Raw genomic sequence first — 24,279 nt, 5'->3', positions numbered from 1 at the left:
CATAGGTGCTGCGTAATGTACTCAAGCATCTGTCGACTACATCAGCGTTGTGACTGAAATTTGTAAATTGTTAGCCAAGAAATTATTCTATATGAGGAATCCATGAAACTATTTCTTTAGAAAAGTCGTGACTGCCATGGATTGCTTTATTCCACACAAATGTATGTTTTTTCAAGTAGGGGGATTAACTTCCCAATACATTATGTAACTTTAAATAATGATTTGGAAGACATTTACAAGTACAGGCAGTATAACAAGCTGTATACATTTCTGATTTCACACACCGATTTTGGTCCTTAGGCTACTCGATTATGTGACTATTTAATGCTATTTATGAGACTGATTACCTGTATTTATCCTAAGTACTGCATTATTGTATCTCATTGGTACTTGAGTTGTGGGCAAACTCATGCTTAATTCTGTTTAGGGTACCCCTTGCCCTGGTCATCACGACTGTATGTGTGTACTCAGGGAGAGAGGGCAACTATTGAGGATAGATGCTTCCTATAATTACTCTTTACACATGATTGGACTTACTGATATATGATTATGAACTTTATGCATTTTGTTGTGTCAAAACATTTCTGCTGGTGTGTACCCAGTGTGGTTTGGGTTCATGGGTCAGTCCCCACATCGTAAGCTTAGGCCCTAATATTTTTTCATTATTTTCTCCTTTCATGAGTCAACATATCCTTACAAACTATGGTTTATGTGGCTGATTGATTTTGTGCTATATTCCTACTCATGACTGAGTGTATCGTTCTGGTCTGTAGCCATCGTTGTGAGTTTTTCGAGTCGGCTCACTTGTCATACACTTAGGCTCTGAATTTTTTTTCTTCTCTTTTGATGATTTTGAAGGAGTTAATTTATAAATGTAAACTTACAATTTGTAATTCTGATAACTTGTATCACTTGTCTTGTGACAGTATGTTCCACAGATCTGAAAGTCTGAATATCCTCAGATATGTATATATTACGAACTGTAGAGTAAATATTTTTCTTATGTTTTCTGTAATATGTTGTGTATCAGATACTTCCATACATCTGTATTCTCTCTTTTGGCATCATTTTGTACACCGTTTGTCAAACCTTATAGTAGGTCACAGAATATTGTAAACACTTTGTTTCCATATTTTGTGAGGGGGATACTGTAAAGGAACATCCTCCTCTAGCATTACTTTTCCTCAACAGTAGTAGTCGATACCAGAAATATTTTTCGAATTTTGGACAGGTCAGTATTATCTCAGCTGCTTTTCTGAAAAGTTTCATATAATTTTATACACAATATGTTATATTTCAAGCTAAAATTTATGAAAAAGAACTACTTTATTTTTGTTGTTACAATCAATATGTACTAGCTCTGAATGTATAGTTAAAATTGTTTTGAAATTACAAAATATTTACTGTTTATTTTTTTTATTATTTCTGGTTTCATTTATAAAGCAATAATCTAAACTAATAGAAATTAATTTGTCAAGAAAAACTGTAAACCCTTTGGAATATTGTTATTACCACAGAGCGAAGAGTAGTAAGCATGTCCCTGATGTGGTCAGATGTATTTTTGTAGTTTGGATGAACAATGTAATTTCGACTTTATTAATGTGATAATTCAAAAGACAATGTAACATAGTAAAATGTCATGCAATAAATCACCATAAAACAAAAAGTTCTGCACAGACATTCTTCAGAATTGTGTAGATCAATCAATCCGTGAGAACCTAAAATGTGAGGATTTCAGCTTCAGCAATCAGACCCCTAGACATGAAGAACTGGAGCCAACTGTGCGAGAAAAGATAAGTAAAAAGTTTATTGTAAATCTTACTCCTCTCGAATCTTGTGAAAAGATTTCATCATTATGGGCTGCAGCAACAATAAGAAAGGGAGGGGTAGAATACAAACCTCAGTTCCCATGCTCCATTAAGTATCGGGAATGCAGCCGCATGTATTCTGCTTCTTCTTCTAATATTTCGGCTGTATACCTTTCAGCCATCTTCAGAGAGAGCCGTACGACTGACGCTCCAGCGCTCGCTCCATCCTTTTAAACTCGCGGACCGCGCCACTGCGCATGCGGCCACAGATAAACAAGGCGCCAGTGATGTTGATTGGCGGCAAAGACGTACAATATGCATGAGTTACGTCTGTGACTGTGCATTCGATCCATCAACATCACTGGCGCCTTGTTTATCTGTGGCCGCATGCGCAGTGGCACGGTCCGCGAGTTTAAAAGGATGGAGCGAGCGCTGGAGCGTCAGTCGTACGGCTCTCTCTGAAGATGGCTGAAAGGTATACAGCCGAAATATTAGAAGAAGAAGCAGAATACATGCGGCTGCATTCCCGATACTTAATGGAGCAGTCATTGCGCCGCGAAAACCTGAAGACTCACTCAGTTCCCATGTTTGGAATTCAGATCCTCAGCTACTACAAACCACTGCCTGATGCCTACCAATTCGTAAAGGTCCTGTATGCTGAAGTTTTCTTAGTGCCACCTATAATCTGAACCAGGCAGCCTCGACCATACCAAGTTTGGCATCTCAACTGAGTTTGGCATCTCAACTGTTCATTGGCAAATCCTCTGCTTCACGAAGGTGGCACATCCATCACCTGGGTGGCCTTGGCAGTTGAACCTCTGGGCAGAGTAACTGCACATGTTGAATCGCTTGGTTGGCAATAGATGCGTCTCTACCATGCGGGTGACATCTATGATGTAGATTTTCAAAATCTACGTTGGGTTTCTGTGAGGAGATTGTTTTTATTGAAAAAGGCACTAAGCTTTACTAGCATTGCTGGAACTGTGACTATGTGAAATAATTATCTAGATCTGTCATGGTATTATAATATTTTCAAAATCTATGTTGGGTTTCTGTGAGGAGATTGTTTTTATTGAAAAAGGCACTAAGCTTTACCAACATTGCTGGAACTGTGACTGTGTGGAATAATTATCTATATTTTTCTGCTACCTGTCACATATATTTATTATATGTTTAATTTAAGACACTGAAATATGTTTCAACCATGTTTCACTCATTGTCAGTTGTTTATGCATACCGATGTTACTTAAAGACAAAAGTCTTAGTCTAAATTTAACTACAACTGTTCTGTTCACTTGTTCTGCTGCTGGAGTGGCTTCTGGTATATTTGGGAGTGGCGGCTGTGCCAGAAAATGTTGTCTAATGTTGTCTTCTGCTGGTATGGAGCTGTACTCCAGTAGCCACTGCAGCGGCAGTAAACAAAACAGTTCTATGTTAAGTCAGACTAAGACATTTTATCTTTAAGTAACATTTGTATGCATAAACACCTGATGATAAGCAAAACATGCTTGAAATGTGTTGCAATGTTTTGGAATAAAATAACTGAATGTGACTAGTAGCAGAAAAATGTAAATAATTGACTAATTTAGATGGTAGTTTCAACTTTACTCCTTTTCCACAATAACTGAAAATTGTTTTTGTTTTATTTGGTCAACAAAATTTAAAATGCCTCAAGAGAAATTAATAGAATTCATTCCATTTATTATTTGTGCCTTTTAAGTGGCAGACACTGTCCCAATTGTCTCTAGCTAGTGTGTTTTGTAATTTTATTATGTCTATAGTGAAACAAAGATATACAAGCATTCTTAACATGTTAAACAAAAATTAGGCTGCACAACAAGCTGTACAACAATAACAAAAATTAACATTCCTGCAAATAAAGTAACCCACCTGGAATCTGAGACTCCCAACTGGGGGTACAGCATAAGGTATTCTCCTAAAGCTGTAATATTGCTTTCCTGCAATCGAAGTCACATTAAGTCCCACTACTGACCCACTGCCTACTGGCACTGTTACAGTATTTTCACTCTGAAATGTAAAAGTAAAATTATCATTAATTTACAGTAACCGATTTCAAAGGAATTCAGGAATTGCCTCTCTGGCAATTACTACATTTGTAGGCAATAATGCCTAGTCCTTTCTTCCTCTGTTACAATAGAAGTTTGCGCTGAGCACTGGTACAAGGTAGATTATATGGTTACACATAAAATAATTACCAGCATCACTGTAAATTACAACCATATTTACATCTAGTAAATACAGATAGTGGAACAGTATTTCACATTTCTTTATGTAACTTTAAAAAGTGTAGGAAATTATGGAATTGGATGCTGGATATGTCAAAACAAGCAGACATCATTGAGAGTTTCAAAGGGAGCATTGGGCAGTTACTAACTCAAACAGGGGAAAGGAATACTACAGAATATGGAGAGTTGGCTTTGATGAATGAAATAATGCTGACACTGGAGGAAAAATTCGGCAAAAAATATAAATTGAAGCACATGTTTCTTGCCACAATCTACACTGAGGAGCCAAAGAAACTGGTACACCTGCCTAATATTGTGTAGGGCCCCCGTGAATACACAGAAGTGCTGCAACACGACATGGCATGGTCTCGACTAATGTCTGAAGTAGTGCTGGAGGGAACTGACACCATGAATCCTGCAGGGCTGTCCATAAATCCGTTAGAGTATGAGAGGGGTGGAGATCTCTTCTGAAAAGCATATTGCAAGGCACCCCACATATGCTCAATAATGTTCACATCTGGACAGTTTGGTGGCCAGCCGAGGTGTTTAAACTCGGGAGAGCGTTCCTGGAGCCACTCTGTAGCAATTTTGGGTGTGGTGTGTTGCATTGTCCTGCTGGAATAGCCCAAGATCGTTGTAATGCACAATGGATACAAATGAATGCAGATGATCGGACAGGATGCTTATGTACATGTCACCTGCCAGAGTCATATCTAGATGTATCAGGGGTCACATATCCCTCCAATTGCACACACCCCACACCATTACAAAGCCTCCACCAGCTTGGAACAGTCCCTTGCTGACATGCAGCGTTCATGGATTCTTCAGGTTGTCTCCATACCTGTACACATCCATCCGCTTGATACAATTTGAAGCGAGACTCGTCCGACTGGGCAACATGTTTCCAGTCATCAACAGTCCAATGTCAGTGTTGACAGGCCCAGGCAAGGCATTAAGCTTTGTGTTGTGCAGTCATCAAGGGTACACAAGTAGGTCTTCAGCTCCGAAAGCTCATTTCATTGATGTTTAGTTGAATGGTTCGCACATTGGCACCCGTTGATGGCCCAGCATTGAAATCTGTAGCAATTTGTGAAAGGGTTGCATTTCTGTCAGACTGAATAATTCTCTTCAGATGTCATTGGTCCCATTCTTGCAGGATTTTTTTCTGGCCGCAGCAGTATTCAGCAATAACTGATCTAACAACTGTGCCAGACACTTGTTGCCTTATATAGGCATTGCAACTGCAGCACTGTATTCTGCCTGTTTATAAATCTCTGTATTTGAATATGAATTCCTATACCAGTCTATTTGGCACTTCAGTTACCTTTATATTGCTGTGAGGAAAACAAGTTTCAATTTATAAAAGAAATATTTATGTTCTTGGTGCTGAAAATTGTCACACCAACAGCCTTGGAGAGTAAATGAAAAATACAACAAATGAAGTAGACAAAATGGGATACATCTACATCTGCATACATACTCTGCAAGCCACCATACGGCGTGTGGCAGAGGGTACTCTTTACAAATAGTTGTTTCCTTTTCTGTTCCACTCACAGATAGAGTGAGGAAAAAACAAGTGTCTATATGCCTCTGTATGAGGCCCTAATTCCTCATATCTTGTCTTTGTGTTCCCTACGTGAAATGTTGGTGACAGTAGCATCATTCTGCAGTCAACTTCAAATGCCATTTCTCTAAACTTTCTCAGTAGTCTTCTTCAAAATGAATGTCTTCTTCCTTCCAAGGATTCCCACTCGTGCTCCCGAAGTATACTGGTAACACCTACATGCTGATCAAACCTACTGATAATAAATCTAGCGGCTTGCCTGTGAATTGCCTCAATGTCTTCTTTCAATCCAACCTGGTGCAGATCCCAAACACTTGAGCAGTACTCAAGAGTAGTTCGTACCAGTGTCCTATATGCAGTCTCCTTTACAGATGAACCACACTTTACTAAAATTCTCCCAATAAACTGAAGTCGGCCATTTGCCTTCCCTACCACAGTTCTCACATGCTCATTCCATGTCATATCACTTCACAATGTTGACATAATGTTGAGACATCACAATGAGAGCAGAGCCTCCTTCATCTTCAAAGATCTAAAGACCTACCATCCCACGACATGCTGTGTTGCTGATCACTGCTGTTGCTTAGCACTGTCACAGACACTATTGAAGTGCAGCAGGATCTGTTTGTGCCCAGTAATATATGTTGTGCTTAGTTAGGTATCCGAGGTCCTCGTCCAGGCCTTGAAGACTAAGGGATGACAATTAGCAGCCATGTCACCTTCTGCTGTGAGGTGTCATGTGAATGAAGTACGAAGGGACATGTGATCAGCACACTGCCCTCCTGGCCATTTTGCCTATATACCAGATGTATGAGCTGCTACTTCTCATTCAAGTAGCTACTCAATTGGCATCACAAGGCTGAGTGCACCCCTTAACAGTCCTCCCACCATGGAAAAATCTTTGGTAGTACTATAAAAAAATTCCAGGTCCTCTACAAGCCAGCAATCTACATTACCTTTTCAGCTATGCAGGCAAACTCTTCATGTATCCACTTGGGTGTAAATAGGCTTCAGCTGACACATAAAAATTTTCAATGAAGTTAGCACCTTATTGATATTAACCAACAGGTTTCCACAAAATTATATGAGTAATACAGACTTATTAGGTTTTAGTTCTTGAACAATCTGAAGCTTGTAAGGATGACATTGAAGGCCACAGAGTATTCTTAGCATGTTCCAATATCTGAGCTCCAATGCTTTTGAACCAAATGATATGGACTCCTTATCACTGTTGCTTGCACAGCATCAGTATTTTCTGGGGTACATCCACTAGGACAGCAATCTGTACATGACTTACACTATAGCACAAATTACACTCCTGGAAATTGAAATAAGAACACCGTGAATTCATTGTCCCAGGAAGGGGAAACTTTAGTGACACATTCCTGGGGTCAGATACATCACATGATCACACTGACAGAACCACAGGCACATAGACACAGGCAACAGAGCACGCACAATGTCGGCACTAGTACAGTGTATATCCACCTTTCGCAGCAATGCAGGCTGCTATTCTCCCATGGAGACGATCGTAGAGATGCTGGATGTAGTCCTGTGGAACGGCTTGCCATGCCATTTCCACCTGGCGCCTCAGTTGGACCAGCGTTCGTGCTGGACGTGCAGATCGCGTGAGACGACGCTTCATCCAGTCCCAAACATGCTCAATGGGGGACAGATCCGGAGATCTTGCTGGCCAGGGTAGTTGACTTACACCTTCTAGAGCACGTTGGGTGGCACGGGATACATGCGGACGTGCATTGTCCTGTTGGAACAGCAAGTTCCCTTGCCGGTCTAGGAATGGTAGAACGATGGGTTCGATGACGGTTTGGATGTACCGTGCACTATTCAGTGTCCCCTCGACGATCACCAGTGGTGTACGGCCAGTGTAGGAGATCGCTCCCCACACCATGATGCCGGGTGTTGGCCCTGTGTGCCTCGGTCGTATGCAGTCCTGATTGTGGCGCTCACCTGCACGGCGCCAAACACGCATACGACCATCATTGGCACCAAGGCAGAAGTGACTCTCATCGCTGAAGACGACACGTCTCCATTCGTCCCTCCATTCACGCCTGTCGCGACACCACTGGAGGCGGGCTGCACGATGTTGGGGCGTGAGCGGAAGACGGCCTAACGGTGTGCGGGACCGTAGCCCAGCTTCATGGAGACAGTTGCGAATGGTCCTCGCCGATACCCCAGGAGCAACAGTGTCCCTAATTTGCTGGGAAGTGGCGGTGCGGTCCCCTACGGCACTGCGTAGGATCCTACGGTCTTGGCGTGCATCCGTGCGTCGCTGCGGTCCGGTCCCAGGTCGACGGGCACGTGCACCTTCCGCCGACCACTGGCGACAACATCGATGTACTGTGGAGACCTCACGCCCCACGTGTTGAGCAATTCGGCGGTACGTCCACCCGGCCTCCCGCATGCCCACTATACGCCCTCGCTCAAAGTCCGTCAACTGCACATACGGTTCACGTCCACGCTGTCGCGGCATGCTACCAGTGTTAAAGACTGCGATGGAGCTCCGTATGCCACGGCAAACTGGCTGACACTGACGGCGGCGGTGCACAAATGCTGCGCAGCTAGCGCCATTCGACGGCCAACACCGCAGTTCCTGGTGTGTCCGCTGTCCCGTGCGTGTGATCATTGCTTGTACAGCCCTCTCGCAGTGTCCGGAGCAAGTATGGTGGGTCTGACACACCGGTGTCAATGTGTTCTTTTTTCCATTTCCAGGAGTGTATTTAGAAGTTGATCTTGTGGGAGAGGATCATTTTGGGCTCTGGAAAAATGGAAGAACATGCTTGGCAATACAACCCAAAAACTTGTGTTGGATGATAGAAGAAAGACAGACCCACACTTGTAGTTTCAGCCAATTAAAAAAAAAAAAAACTTTTTTAACAGTAGTGACTAGAACAAGCTTTCTGAAATTCTAATATTACCTTGTGCAAAACACAGAGGGCAAAAGGTTGTCTACAACTTTCACAGAAACAACATAAATCAAGCAAGGTGACATAGTGGTATGATATTGGATGTGAACTTGGTAGGACAGTAGTTCAAATCCACACCAGGATTATGCTTTGCCTTGGCAAATTAGTGTTATCTAAATCCAGTAATGCATTACTATTGGTCTTGGCATTTGAAGGTGTCTTCAAAATCTGCACTATTGCAGGCTGTCCACACACTGATACAACGTCAGGAATATATAACTCTGAATATAGTTTCTCAGTCATGTAAATGAGTTGATTTAGATGATCCTTCGTATTACAGGAATAGCGCTAGAGCAAATGTTAAACTCTAATCTCATCTTCACACACAGTGCATGTACCAAAATCCATTTAGATGTGTGAACCATAGTAACCTGCAGTGACTTAAGTCATAACTTCTTCATCCACAAAAAAGAAGTACCTTGAAAATCGTCATTCAACCAATACTCGCCTATTGCTTCTTAATCTGGAGTCCTTACAAGGTAGAACAGATAGAAGAAATTAATCCAATGAAGCTCAGCTTTTTTCCTCATGGGTTCATTGAGTGCCCTCCGAGTATAGTGCCAGATGTTACAAGAGATGTTACATGTACCATGGTGAATTTATTGTTAAAATGCTGAGGACATTCCAGAAAGAATCAGACAGCATAATGCTTCCTCCTATACATATCTTACAAAAAGGTCATGGAGGCAAAATTAGAAAGATCTGAGTTCATCTTTCCATGCACCTTCATGTCTGGAAAGAGGGGAATTGACAATGGTATACAAAGTACTATTTGCCACGTACCATAAGAGGGCATGCATAATATAGACGTAGATGTATCCATTCTTTTTTGTGCCAGTTTTCTGTTTGCATGCTTAGAATAAACCAGCAAGGTTTCAAAATACACTAAAGAAGTGAATATCTTTATAATATGGAAACACTGATGATTATTAGGAAATCAGGAAATCTACTGTCTGACAGCATCTGTTGTGTTCCTCATATTAATGAGAAAGACATGAATGTAAACTCAAATTTAGGAAAACATGACAGGTTTCTTTCTCGGAAATTGCATTCACACCCACAGTTCAGGTATACACTCTATTGGCAACAAATAGAAACATTTTGACAACTTCATTGAACAATTTCATAAACTGAATTAGTCAGGTAAATGTAACCAAACAATAGTAGGTTTCCAAAGCTATATACTTGGAAGTAGGAAGGAAGAGGTAAGTTTTCAGATAGTCAATTACGTGCCCTTCCCCCCAACAGAAATTTCTATAAGTGGGAGGCCCCAATAGATGGTATGTCTGAAGTACAGCTGGGCAACTGTATCTCCAGAACTGGAGGAGCAGTATCAATAGGTATCAGACATAAGCGTTAACGGGTCTTAGGGTGTATCTCCTTTTTGAGTAGTCTACAACGTGCATGCTAAAAAGTAATGTCTCCAATTTCTTGTATTCTGTTCTCAGTATCAATTGGGGTATTACAAGTAATGGATATTACTTGGTCAACTTTCTCCCTTTGCTGACTCAAGTTGCAACCCTCTGCTGCTAGAGGGCTCCGAACTGTAGTGTGTAACATGACAGTGTCTAATTCAATTATGTCGGTGTGTGACAAAAAGTGAATGCGAGACCCTCAGATAACTGAGTGAGTTTGTCCAACAAATCGAGTGCCCTCGCCTTTGGCATGACAATGCCAGACCCCTCACAAACACTGTGACATCTGCAACAATCCAACACCTTGTCATCAGTCATCCATTCTACATACAGTCTCAACCTGGAGTCATCCAATTTTCATTCGTTTCCAAAACTTAAATAACTTTGATAGTGACAAAGCAGTGTGAGCAGAGGTGAGGTTGTGGCTTTGTCAACAGGGTCAAACATTCTACAGTGACAGTATCAACAAATTGGTCTATCATTGGGAGGAATGCGTTTGTCGCCAGGGTGACTATGTTGAGAAATAAACATGTACACATGAAGACTAAAGATTTAGAATGTTAATAAAGTTTCTTAATTAAAAATCTTTAAGAGTTTTCACATAAAACATTCAGAGGTATTACTTTTCAGCATGCCTTAGTATGTTGCTCTGAACAGTTTTGTCGATGGAGGATGTTTGTTCCAGTTCATCATGTTTACAGAAGAAGAGTGCACTCTAAACATATGAGTTGACTTATCACAAGTGCTCTAACTTCACTTCTGAGGTGTGAGTAATGCATTTAATGTAATAGGTTCAGCATTGTAATCAGGGGGAAATGAAACAGATGGGGCATGCAATGGTTGCCCCACAGAATTTCACATAAAAAAGGAATATTCTGAAACAGTTAAAAACTCAGCTTCTAGATCTATATCTAGATCATACTATGCAAACCACTATACAGGGTGGTCCATTGATAGTGACCAGGCCAAATATCTCACGAAATAAGCATCAAACAAAAAAACTACAAACAACGAAACTCGTCTATCTTCAAGGGGGAAACCAGATGGTGCTATGGTTGGCCCACTAGATGGTGCTGCCATAGGTCAAACGGATATCAACTTCATTTTTTTAAATAGGAACCCCCATTTTTATTACATATTCATGCAGTACTTAAAGAAATATCAATGTTTCAGTTGGACCACTTTTTTCGCTTTGTGATAGATGGCACTGTAATAGTCACAAATGTATAAGTACGTGGTATCACGTAACATTCTGCCAGTGCAGGTGGTATTTGGTTCATGATGCATTACCCGTGTTAAAATGGACCATTTACCAATTGCAGAAAAGGTCAATGTCGTGTTGATGTATAGCTATTGTGATCAAAATGCCCAATGGGCATGTGCTATGTATGCTGCTCGGTATCCTGGACGACATCATCCAAGTGTCCGGTCCATTCACCAGATAGTTACGTTATTTAAGGAAACAGAAAGTGTTCAGCCACATGTGAAACGTCAACCATGACCTGCAACAAAAGATGATGCCCAAGTAGGCGTTTTAGCTGCTGTCAGGGCTAATCCGCACATCAGTAGCACACAAATTGCGCGAGAATCGGGAATTTCAAAAATGTCGGTGTTAAGACGGCTACATCAACATCGATTGCACCCATACCTTATTTCTATGCACCAGGAATTGAATGGCAATGACTTTGAACCTCGTGTACAGTTCTGCCACAGAGCACAAAGAAATTACGGGACGATGACAGATGTTTTGCACGCATTCTATTTAGTGACAAAGCACCATTCACCAACAGCGGTAATGTAAACTGGCATAATATGCAGTATTGGGCAATGGAAAATCCACGATGGCTGCGACAAGTGGAACATCATCGACCTTGGCGGGTTAACGTATGGTGCGGCATTATGGGAGGAAGGATAATTGGCCCCCATTTTATCAATGGCAATCTAAATGGTGCAATGTATGCTGATTTCCTACGTAATGTTCTAACGATGTTGCTACAAGATGTTTCACTGCATGGCAGAATGGCGATGTACTTCCAACATGATGGATGTCCGGCACATAGCTCGCGTGTGGTTGAAGCGGTATTGAATAGGATATATCATGACAGGTGGATTGGTCGTCGAAGCACCACATGTTCACCAGATCTAACATCCCCGGATTTCTTTCTGTGGGGAAAGTTGAAGGATATTTGCTATCGTGATCCACCGACAATGCCTGACAACATGCATCAGCACATTGTCAATGCATGTGCGAACATTACGAAAGGCGAACTGCTCACTGTAGAGAAATGTCATTACACGTATTGCCAAACGCATAGAGGTTGACGGACATCGTTTTGAGCATTTATTGCATTAATATGGTATTTACAGTTAATCACACTGTAACAGCATGTGTTCTCAGAAATGATAAGTTCACAAAGGTATGTGTATCACATGGGAACAACCGAAATATTTGTGACTATTACAGCGCCATCTATCACAAAGCGAAAAAAGTGGTCCAACTAAAACATTCATATATCTTTACATACTACACGAATATGTAATAAAAAATGGGGGTTCCTATTTAAAAGAACGCACTTGATATCCGTTTGACCTATGGCATGGCTATCTAGCGGGTCAACCATAGCGCCATCTGGTTTCCCCTTCAAGGTAGACAAGTTTCGTTCTTTGTAGTTTTTTCGTTTGACATTGATTTTAATAGATATTTGACCTGGTCATGATCAATGGACCACCCTGTATAGTGTGTGGCAGATGTTACTTCTAAATGTGCTACACACTGGAGTTTCTTCCTACTCTAGTCACACTATTCACATATAGCACAGGAAGAATGACAGATTCAGCACCTCTATGCACATACAGTGAGTTTAATTATGTCTTTGCATTCCAGATGGGAGGGTCACATAGCAGGCTGTAGTATATTTCAAGATTCCTTACTTACCAGTTCTTTAAACTTTGTAAGTAGGTGTTCAAGGGATAGTTGCCTGCCTTAAAGTGTCTGCCAGTTCACATTTTTCATAATTTCGTAACACTCTCTCATGAGTCAAACAAAACTGGGATTATTTGTGCTGTCCTTTTTTGTATACATTCATTATCCCATTATAGTGCTTCAGTTTGAGTCTTGTATACTTGAGTAATATTCTAAAGGGACTCATGGGAGTGTTTTGTAAACTGTACAAGGTCTGTCCAAAAAATTCCAGAACTTTGTCCACAAAATTTTTCTACACTTACCTTTTACTCTGTGCATGGTCTCCTTTGAAAGCCATGAATTGTCTTGCTATATTTCAGGCCATTTCCTTCTCACATTTTCTTGCAGGTGTCACAACTTGTGCCAATAGTACCATCAATTAACAGTTTGTCCCTGTGGCACAAATTCATGATGAACTAATCCTTCAGAGTCAAAGAAAACTATCAGCATGGCATTGACATTTGACCTGACCTAACAAGCTTTTTATGTTCTTGGGAGAACCTTTCCCGACCCATTGTGAAGACTGAATCTTGGTCTCAATGTCATAACTGTAGACCTATGTCTCATCACCAGTTATGAATCTCTTAAGGAACTTCTCATTCTCATTTGCATGATACAAAAGCTCTTCACAGGTTGTGAGGTGAAGATCTTCCTGATCTTGATTCTAGAGCTGTGGGATGAACTTCGTGGCAACACGACGCATTCCAAAATGCTATTTCAGGATTTCATGACAAGATCCAACTGAAATGTTATATTCTTCCACAATCTGTCAGACAGTCAGTCTCCAATAGGTATGCACAATTTTGATGATGTTCATGACATGAGCGTCATTAGTAAGCGTCGAAGAGCATCCTGAACGAGAGTCATCTTTAACTTCCATCTGGCCATTTTTAAAATGTGTGAACCATTTGTAACACTGAGTGTGGCTTAAGCACTCATCACTGTAGGCCTTACTGCATCATTTTGGGTGCCTCTCTAAAAGTTTTCTTGAGTTTCAAAAAAATTTTGATGCAGACGCATTGCTCCTCTAACTCTGTTGTTTGAAATTCACAAACTTTGCAACACAATGTTCTACTCAATACACAGCTGAATAAGAACTAACTCACATACAATGAAACTTTCAGCAGTTATACATTAAACACATGCGTATGCAGGGATGCTAACCGCATTTCACTCCAACACACCACTGGCGTGAAATTACAAATGTTCTGGAATTTTTTGAACAGACCTCATATGCTTTGTATACTGATTGCATTTTCCCAGTACACTACTAAAGAATCAAAGTTGACCACCTGCTTTACCCATAACTGATCCTGTGTGATTATTCCATCTCACATCCCCATGAATAGTAGACAAAGGTAGACAAGTATAAAATTTGCACTTCACAAAATGCCACACAATGAAGTGCAAATTTTATACTTCTGAACATTGAAAGCATGTTGCTAAACTTTGCCCCCATTTAATATCTTATCAAGATTTAACAGAGCATTTGTGCAGCTTTTTCAGGCAGTACTTTACTATAATTAACTAAAAATATCTGCCATAATATTAGCATCCAACATGAAAAGTTTGATTCCAATACTGTTTCCTGAGATATGCCCGAAGCTTCATCTGCATCTATAAGTGACTCTCCATCCAACACAATGTACTGCTTCTTCCCCCCCCCCCCCCAAAAAAAAAAAATAAAAAAATTAAAAAAAATGTAGTCACCAAATTTGTCCAATACCCCATTTGATCATTTGTTTATTAATAAGCATATTGATGTGATGCTGAGTTAAATGCGTTTTGAAGTTGAGGAATACTGCACCCATTGACTGCCTTAATCCACAGCTTTCAGTAAGTCAAGAGTTCTCAAGTGGATTATGGATGACCGACATTTTAGGAATCCATTGTGGTTGGCATGGAAGAGGTAATTCTGTTGCAGAGAATGCATTATTTGCTAGGGAATCTGTTTTTACTCAGAGAGTGTTCTAAGACTCTACAACAGTTTGATGTCAATGACACTGGACGGTAGTTTTTTGGGCCACCTCTGTTGCCTTTCTTCCAACCAATGAGCAAAGTTTTTTGATCAAGGGATCAATGGTGTATTACGCTAAAGAGTATTAATTCAGCTGTAAATTCTATGTTGGACCTGACAGGAATTCTATCTGGGCCTTGACTTTGACAATACTATTACATTCTAAATTAATTCAGACACAAGTGACATAATTTTGAATGTATAAATTTGAAGTAGGAAACAGAATATTGGACAATACGTGAATGAAGTTCATACTGATGCCTTCTGTAACAGACATTTGCTGAAATTATTGTGGGTGTCATGTGAAGAATAGGTGTATACAGAACTTTTCAAGAGTAATCCTCGTTTTCAGAAACAGTGGCTTCTCCAATATACCTCGCTGGTGCATTCTGGGCGCATTTGCTGTATCTCTCAGTGACTATGATAGTGACTCCAACGACACATCGCAGCAATGGTATCACACTGCTTCACTGGCTAGCACTGCAAGCAGCACTGTTATCAAATAAGACAGCTCACTGCTTACAATGGAAGGCTCTGTTTTTATCAGCATATGACTATCACACTGGGTACAAGCCCACAACCCACCATGCCCATGGGGACAGACTTCTAGGCTTCTGGCTGATCCTGATACCAATTCTGATCAACAGGATGTCATTTGTTTGAACCTGTAAGCATATGCATGGGATCAAAAATATGGGTGAGAAATAAACCCCCCCTCTAGGTTTGATAAGTTGGTAGCACGTAAGATAAATTCTAAAACTGCGACCTTCGACATACTTTTCAACATACTGTCCCTCATTGTAACAATTTGTAAGTTCCCCAGTTACATGCACTGTCTTTTTGGGTGGTGATGTGTCTTCTAGTGGCTGGGTAAAAAATACCCTTGATGATACTAGTACATTCAAAATTAATTCAGACACAAGTGATGTAATTGTGAACACATAAATTTGAAGTAGTATTAGGAGTAAATTTGAAGTAACCAGTGAACTTTGGAAACAGATTGCAGATTCAAACATGATAATGACTGGCATCTCCTATGCAGAACATTGTGAAAACAAGAACGAGCTAAATAATCAGTCTGAGAGCAAAAATGACCATGTGGCATCTCTGGCACAGAGCGCCCTATCTTTGGGAACCTTTTTCTTTGTACTAGCGAGTCTGGTCTGAACTTTCCGCTCATGATATGTGTAACATAACTGTCATATGTACAAGTGTTCAATAAATGTATATTTCGTATCAAAGTCAGTTATCTCTTGACCAATCTCCTGTGATAACCACAACCACATTTCAGAGAATAATCATAACACAGATACTGAGCAAGAGGTAGATAGTGATGATTCAGAGGATGTGGCAGCAATATCTCAAGTAAGCAATAAAGGTAAGGACAGCACTCTGCAGAAAAAGTCTTTACCACCAATAAACTCTTCCCCTCACTTATTAAATCTGCTGGGAGGTCCATCACTGGAAAGGAAGAGGCAAGATGGAAGAAAGCTAAATTGTCTTCTGAGAGCTGTGGGGTGCGTCTCCAGAAACAGGATCAGAAACCCACAGCAATATAAAAGACTTGCTGTAGGTTAATATGCAAGGAACATCAATTTTCAATGTAACAGTTATGATTGTGATTAAATATAAAAGACAAACCCTCCAAAATATACTGTCTTCACAAGATTTTATTTCTGTCATTATGGAAAGTGAGTATTTACATATTTAATTTCATAAAATACATCTTCATAATACTATAAAAAATGAACCTTCCAATTTTCATGAAAAAAGAAATTTTTTAACTGGGGTCAAAAATACTCTACACAGGTAGGCCATCTCTGTCTACATCAATACTCTGCAAATCATCATCATGTATGTGGCAAAGGGTACATCCCATTGCACCAGTTAACTTATTAGGGTTTCTTCATGCTACATTCACATATGGTGTGCGGAAAGACTGGTTGCTTGGAAGCCTCTGTGAGTACTGTAAGTATTCTCTTGTGTTCATGATACTCATGTTAGTATTACATAGTGGATTGTAACACCTTCCTACAGTCATCACTTGAAACCGGTCCTTGAAACTTTATAGTAGACTTCTCGGGATAGTTTATGTCTGCCTTCAAGAGTCTGCCAGTTCAGTTTCTTCATCATCTCTATGACACTCTCCCATGTGTCAATCAAACCTGTGACCATTTGTGCTGTGCTTTTCTGTAAACATTCAATATCCCCTGTTAGTCTCATTGGTACAGGTCCTGCACATTTGAGCAATATTCTAGAATGGGTCACATGAGTGATTTGTAACCAACCTCCTTTGTAGATAGATTGCACTTCCCCTGAATTCTACTAATAAACTTAAGTCTACAACCTGCTTTACCCCACAATTGAATGTACATCATTATTCCATTTCGTATTCCTACAAAGTGTTGCACCCAAGTATTTGTATGAGTTGGCCAATTCCAGTTGTGACTCACTGATATTGTGGTCACAGGATACTGCTTTTATCGTTTTCTAAAGTGCACAATTTTACATTTATGAACATTTAAAGCAAGTTACCAATCTTTGCACCACTTTGAAACCTTATCAGGATCTTATCAGATATTTATGCAGCTTCTTTCAGGTAGTACTCCACTACAGATAACTGCATCATAAGCAAAAACCTAATTTTGTCTGCAAAGTCATCAATGTACAACTTGAACAGTGAGGGTCCCAATACACTTCCCTGGGACATACCCTAATTTACTTCTACATTTGACAATGACTCTTCATCCACGATATCATGCTGCGTTCTCCCTACCAAAAAAACCGCAACCCAGTCACAAATTACACTTCTTTCAGTATGTCATGTGAGAAGAGTGTGAGTTAGGTTTCACACGATCAGTGTTTTCATAACGCCATAAAAACATGGGCGTGTGCTGAAAGGTTAAGTTCAACACACAGACAGAACACATGTTGAAGAATTTCCCATTCCTACATCCATAATTGCAACAGTCAAGGAAGTACACCATGCTTCGACACCTAACACCTACTGAAATGAATGAAGTCGTTGTGGATGAATCACCTAACAACATGGGCTAATCTGGGAGGGGAGGGGGCGCAAGCGGGTGCACTTGCTCCCCCTTCCACTGAAGCCTGTAGAACAGAGTTTTCATTCGTTACAGATTTCTCATACAGTCCTAGAAGTAATCTCCGTGATTCCCCAAACCATCTCGTTTAGCCAATTGTAGCATTAGTGTAGCCTATATAGCTGGTCTCAGTGAGAAAATATTTATGGAATATACCATCTTTAGAAAATGGATTGCGTGCTGCATCCGTTTGTATATCGCTCTGCCTATCATAACAGTGAGCATGGTACTATACCGAGTGTCGAAAGAAGGCGACAGAAAGCTGCACTTGTGTGGTGTGCTGACTTTCTTTATTGCCTTCTTCGATGTATTGTCGTCATGTTGACTACGAAGCATTTCCCAACTGTTGTCGTAGCAAATTCCCCGTCAGAGTCTTGTTAGCTAATCGACAATAGCTGAACGCAGCGCTTTCTGCAGCATTGTGTGGTTTCACAGAATGCAATATGCGAGAACGTGTGCGCTTAGAATTAGTTCTCTGCATTATCTCTTTCGAGGAAGATTAGCGAAAGAATTTTTATGACTGGTTGTTTTTGTTTACAATCCACTGTATTCTCAATTCTGATTATTTCCTACTACATTTTTCAGCACCTATCAATCTTAACATTATTGCTATACCTGTATGAATAAAAATATCTTTCCTCCCTTTTTTACTGCTTTGTGTCCTAACTTATAGATCATTCTGGTGAATAAAAAAATTTTATTGGAAAAGGATATAATTTTACATCGTATAAATTCCAAAAATGTGTCACATCCATAATAATTTTAATAACGCGAAAAGTTTTACTTTGCAATTAATGGTGAATGACTCTTGGATAACCATTAATTCTCTGCGATGTAATAAATTTTTTTGTCACCTGCAAAGTTTAATTCTTCTGGCATGGCACGTCTTGAAACTGATCATTTAATTTATACAAAAAATGTAAGTTTTAGGGTCATATCAGTTGTCGCGAAATCTCAAAGCTATTTCGTCATTAACTGATCACGGAAGCTTACCGACGTCTGCGGCCACAACGAATAATATTGAAACAACAGTTCTGCTAGCAGCCCAAAGGAATATTACATACGAAAAGTAGTCTTACCTTTCTTTAACAAATAAGAAACCGGTTCCACTGTTGAGTTCAGAGGCATCGAAAATTAATTAAACCCCCTCAGATTATCACTCCAAGGGAAAGCGCAAAATGCAGTGACCAAGTCATACTAGAGTTTTGTTTGTGGCCTTGCATGAAATGAGATGTGGACGATTTGCAGTCCAGACAAGTTACGAATAGACGTTTTTGAAATTTAGTGCTATAAAATAATGCTGAAGGTTAAATGGGTACATACACTCCTGGAAATGGAAAAAAGAACACATTGACACCGGTGTGTCAGACCCACCATACTTGCTCCGGACACTGCGAGAGGGCTGTACAAGCAATGATCACACGCACGGCACAGCGGACACACCAGGAACCGCGGTGTTGGCCGTCGAATGGCGCTAGCTGCGCAGCATTTGTGCACCGCCGCCGTCAGTGTCAGCCAGTTTGCCGTGGCATACGGAGCTCCATCGCAGTCTTTAACACTGGTAGCATGCCGCGACAGCGTGGACGTGAACCGTATGTGCAGTTGACGGAATTTGAGCAAGGGCGTATAGTGGGCATGCGGGAGGCCGGGTGGACGTACCGCCGAATTGCTCAACACGTGGGGCGTGAGGTCTCCACAGTACATCGATGTTGTCGCCAGTGGTCGGCGGAAGGTGCACGTGCCCGTCGACCTGGGACCGGACCCCAGCGACGCACGGATGCACGCCAAGACCGTAGGATCCTACGCAGTGCCGTAGGGGACCGCACTGCCACTTCCCAGCAAATTAGGGACACTGTTGCTCCTGGGGTATCGGCGAGGACCATTCGCAACCGTCTCCATGAAGCTGGGCTACGGTCCCGCACACCGTTAGGCCGTCTTCCGCTCACGCCCCAACATCGTGCAGCCCGCCTCCAGTGGTGTCGCGACAGGCGTGAATGGAGGGACGAATGGAGACGTGTCGTCTTCAGCGATGAGAGTCGCCTCTGCCTTGGTGCCAATGATGGTCGTATGCGTGTTTGGCGCCGTGCAGGTGAGCGCCACAATCAGGACTGCATACGACCGAGGCACACAGGGCCAACACCCGGCATCATGGTGTGGGGAGCGATCTCCTACACTGGCCGTACACCACTGGTGATCGTCGAGGGGACACTGAATAGTGCACGGTACATCCAAACCGTCATCGAACCCATCGTTCTACCATTCCTAGACCGGCAAGGGAACTTGCTGTTCCAACAGGACAATGCACGTCCGCATGTATCCCGTGCCACCCAACGTGCTCTAGAAGGTGTAAGTCAACTACCCTGGCCAGCAAGATCTCCGGATCTGTCCCCCATTGAGCATGTTTGGGACTGGATGAAGCGTCGTCTCACGCGGTCTGCACGTCCAGCACGAACGCTGGTCCAACTGAGGCGCCAGGTGGAAATGGCATGGCAAGCCGTTCCACAGGACTACATCCAGCATCTCTACGATCGTCTCCATGGGAGAATAGCAGCCTGCATTGCTGCGAAAGGTGGATATACACTGTACTAGTGCCGACATTGTGCATGCTCTGTTGCCTGTGTCTATGTGCCTGTGGTTCTGTCAGTGTGATCATGTGATGTATCTGACCCCAGGAATGTGTCACTAAAGTTTCCCCTTCCTGGGACAATGAATTCACGGTGTTCTTATTTCAATTTCCAGGAGTGTAGAACAAGAAATGAGAAGGTAAAAACTGTAGAGAGCGATCAAGGCTTGAATACAGTAAGAAGATTCAAATGGATATACAGTGACGGCAAGAAAATCGCAACACCAAAAATTTTTTAATATAGAATAATGAAACTACAGGAATACATTTGTCTAGGTAACATATGTAAGTGATTAACATTACAAGATCACAGGTTCATATAAGAGCGAAATAAGACATTGCAAATATGAAATGCTGGGACATTAATGACCAGTGAAACCGTCAGAATGTTGCAAGCAAGCAAACATGCATGCACTGCGTTGTACAGGTGCCAGATGACACTCTGTTGGATGGATCCCTGCCGGTTGTACTTGGTCGGTCAATAAATGGGTGATTAATGCTGTTTGCAGATGCCGCTCGAGTTGTCGTCCAATGCTGTCCCATATGTGCTCAACTGGTGATCGAGAAGGCCAAAGCAACAAGTCGGTACTTTGTAGATCATGTTGGGTTACAATGGCGCTATGTGGGCGCGCGCTATCCTGTTCACCAGTTGGAATGCTGTCCATGAATGGCAGCACAAGTCGAATCACCAGGCTGACGAACAAATTTTGCAGTAGGGTGCGTGAGGTAACTACGAGATTGCTCCTGCTGTCATACGAAATCAAATCGCACCCCAGACCACAACTCCTGGTATACACATACGTCGGGAGTGTCTAGCACACTGACAGGTTGGTTGTAGGACTTCGACTGGCCTCCTCCTAACCAACATATGGCCATCAGCGAGGCAGAAACACCTTTTATCATAAAACACAATAGACCTCCACCCTGCCTCCAATGAGCTCTCGCTTGACACCACTGAAATCTTAAATGGCGGTGGTTTTGGAATGCGGGCTACTGGGCGTCTGGCTTGAAGCTGTCCTTGAAATAAAAGATTTTTATCAGTTCGTTGTGTCACTATGGTGTCAACTGTTGCTGCAGATGCAGTACGATGCGCCAGAGCACCTCCCCCCCCTTTCCCTCCCTGCCCCCCCTCCCCCACCCGTCCGATCCGAACACGATGGTTGTCCATCTCGGTAACATTCACGTGACCACCGCAGCCAGCAATCAAGTACAGTGGCAACATTCCTGCCAAGTATGTCTACAATATCGCATAAGGAATGCTCAACTTCTCGTAGCCCTGTAACTCGACCTTGTTCAAGCTCAGTGAGGTACTGATAACGGCTTCTTTGTCGCCTTAAAGGCATTCTTGAGTAACCGCGTCCACTCTCAAAGGTAACTAACTCTCACGATCGTTACAATGTGTGTTTAAAGCAAAAGTGACTTGCATCCTCATAGTGGCGCTACTTGCGCCACTCTAATGCGACTGGCGACATCATTTTTCGAATGTAGAAACACGCCTACCACCTTACGTTTACGTCGCGCAACTCCTTCTTGATGTTGCGATTTTTCTTCAGGTAGTATCGACTGCAGTATTTATGCAGTGGCGAAGAGACTTGCAATATATATTAATATAGGTGTCCCCCAGGGAAGTGTACTGGGCCCATTCCTCTTCCTTATATATATAAATGATTTCCCACAGAGTGCCAGGCATGGTGAAAAAATACTGTTTGCTGATGACAGCGCTGTAGTGGCTACAGACAAAAGCTCAACACTGTTAATAGAAAAATCCAATGTAGCTCTCAGAGACATCCGCAACTGGTCACTAAAGAATAAAGTAACTCTAAATGTCAAAAAGAAACTGTATAAACTTCTGACTAAATAAAAAACCCATAGACATTACACTGAAAGTAAACAATGAGGTACTTGATTGTGTAACAGACAGCAAATTCTTGGGGATGAATGGAGACTGTCAGTTAAAATGGACAGGGTATGTGGGAATTTTAGCAAAGAAGCTATCTTCAGCATGTTACGCCCTGCGAATCCTTGCACCAGTGTTTAATATTTCATCCATCAAAGTAGCCTGCCTTGGGTATATGCATGCAGTCCTCAGTCATGGGATAATGTTTTGGGGGCTAAGTGCTGGAAACATACAAACTATTTTCAAGATACAGAAAAGAGGTGTTCTAATAGTAGCAAATAGCAGTAACAGGGCACACTGCAAAGAGTTGTTCAAAAAGTTTGAAATTCTGACAGTCCCGTGTGAATATATTTATCAAAACATAATGTATATAAGGAAAAACATTAATCTGTATACCACAAAAAGCACAATTCACGACCATGGAACCAAATCCAGACACTGTTTACATCTAAACAGAAGAAACAAGTCAAAAACTCAAAATAGTGTATTATATCATGGTATTAAATTGTACAACAGATTACCACTAGAAATAAAAGATGTAAATGATCCCCACACCTTTAGTCAAAGGCTAAAAGAATATTTACTAGATAATAGCTATTACACTGCAGATGAATATTTAAAATAACTATAGACTAATGTTCATGAAAATTGTACTGATTAACAAATTTAACTTGACTTGATTAGAAAAGTAGAACTAAGTGTAGGAGCTCTATATACTGTTAAGAGACATGTTTATTTTACAAGAAATATTGTACAAACATTTGACGACATCCATGCAATGTATATTGTTCTACAGATGAATAAATAAACAAATAAATCAAAGGATAGACCAGCATGGAAAGCTGCATGAAGCCAGTGTTCGAACTGGCCTCAACAACAGTTAAATTTTATAAATTCATGTTGAAAGACCCCTCAACAGCAGCTGCCGAAATTGGCATTAGAAATAAAAAGTGACTTGAAGAAGAACAACCATAGACCGCTCGGCAGTGTAAGAAATGTGCCGTTCAAACTTTCTTCTCGATTTTAGAACTCTCTTCCAGATTCTCATTATACTACGCATTTAGACTGCAACGCTGGAAAGTTCAAAAACCTAACTGCAAAACAGGAAAAATCAAAATAGAATAGGTGGTCTCGCTCTCCTCTCTGTTCCTATTGATGCAGAGGAAGTAGTGGATCGGTTATCCGAAGTTCCACGACCGGTTAAATACACTACGTAACGCAACTGACGGATAAATTTTGGAAGCCCCTAATTGTCTCAACTTGCGGCGCCCAAGGCGTCGCCAGACGCGAAAGAAAGGCCAGAGCTCAGACGTTATGTAAAGTGTCGCACTGACACCAAATTTCACCACAATTCCTTCCAACGCCGCCATGGACGTAGCACACGATCGGAAGGCCTTGACAACCCACATTGCACTCTTTCTTTTGACACCTCTGCGATGGAGGTCAGAACCGCAAAACCCAGCGTTGAAATCACGCTGCTTTCTTATCGGTGGTCGAGAAAAACATTTCACACATACCACCGCTCAAAATCGACATAAAAATGGCTCAGGAGGTGACACACAGGCTGACAATGAAACCAACCCCTTCCCTTGGGGCGTCGATTCCTACACATTTCGAGGTCAAAAACGACAGTTCGCAGTGCGATGAGCAAGAGAGGAC

The 24,279-nt window shown here is 41.5% G+C and overlaps 1 protein-coding gene across 1 annotated transcript in view; it reads right to left on the bottom strand.

The window, feature by feature from the left end:
* Positions 1 to 24,279, bottom strand: part of LOC126259688 (cholinesterase 1-like) — a 186,940-nt gene that overhangs the window by 151,436 nt on the left and 11,225 nt on the right. The window contains exon 2 of the mRNA XM_049956647.1: positions 3,699 to 3,836. Coding sequence (XP_049812604.1) covers positions 3,699 to 3,836 — 138 coding nt within the window. The remainder of the gene's footprint in view (positions 1 to 3,698; positions 3,837 to 24,279) is intronic.

The sequence above is a fragment of the Schistocerca nitens genome, chromosome 5 (assembly GCF_023898315.1).
Source record: "Schistocerca nitens isolate TAMUIC-IGC-003100 chromosome 5, iqSchNite1.1, whole genome shotgun sequence".
NCBI classification, from domain to species: Eukaryota; Metazoa; Arthropoda; class Insecta; order Orthoptera; family Acrididae; genus Schistocerca; species Schistocerca nitens.
The sequence above is the reverse complement of the archived record's forward strand: the minus strand, read 5'-3'. Positions and strand labels throughout refer to the sequence as shown.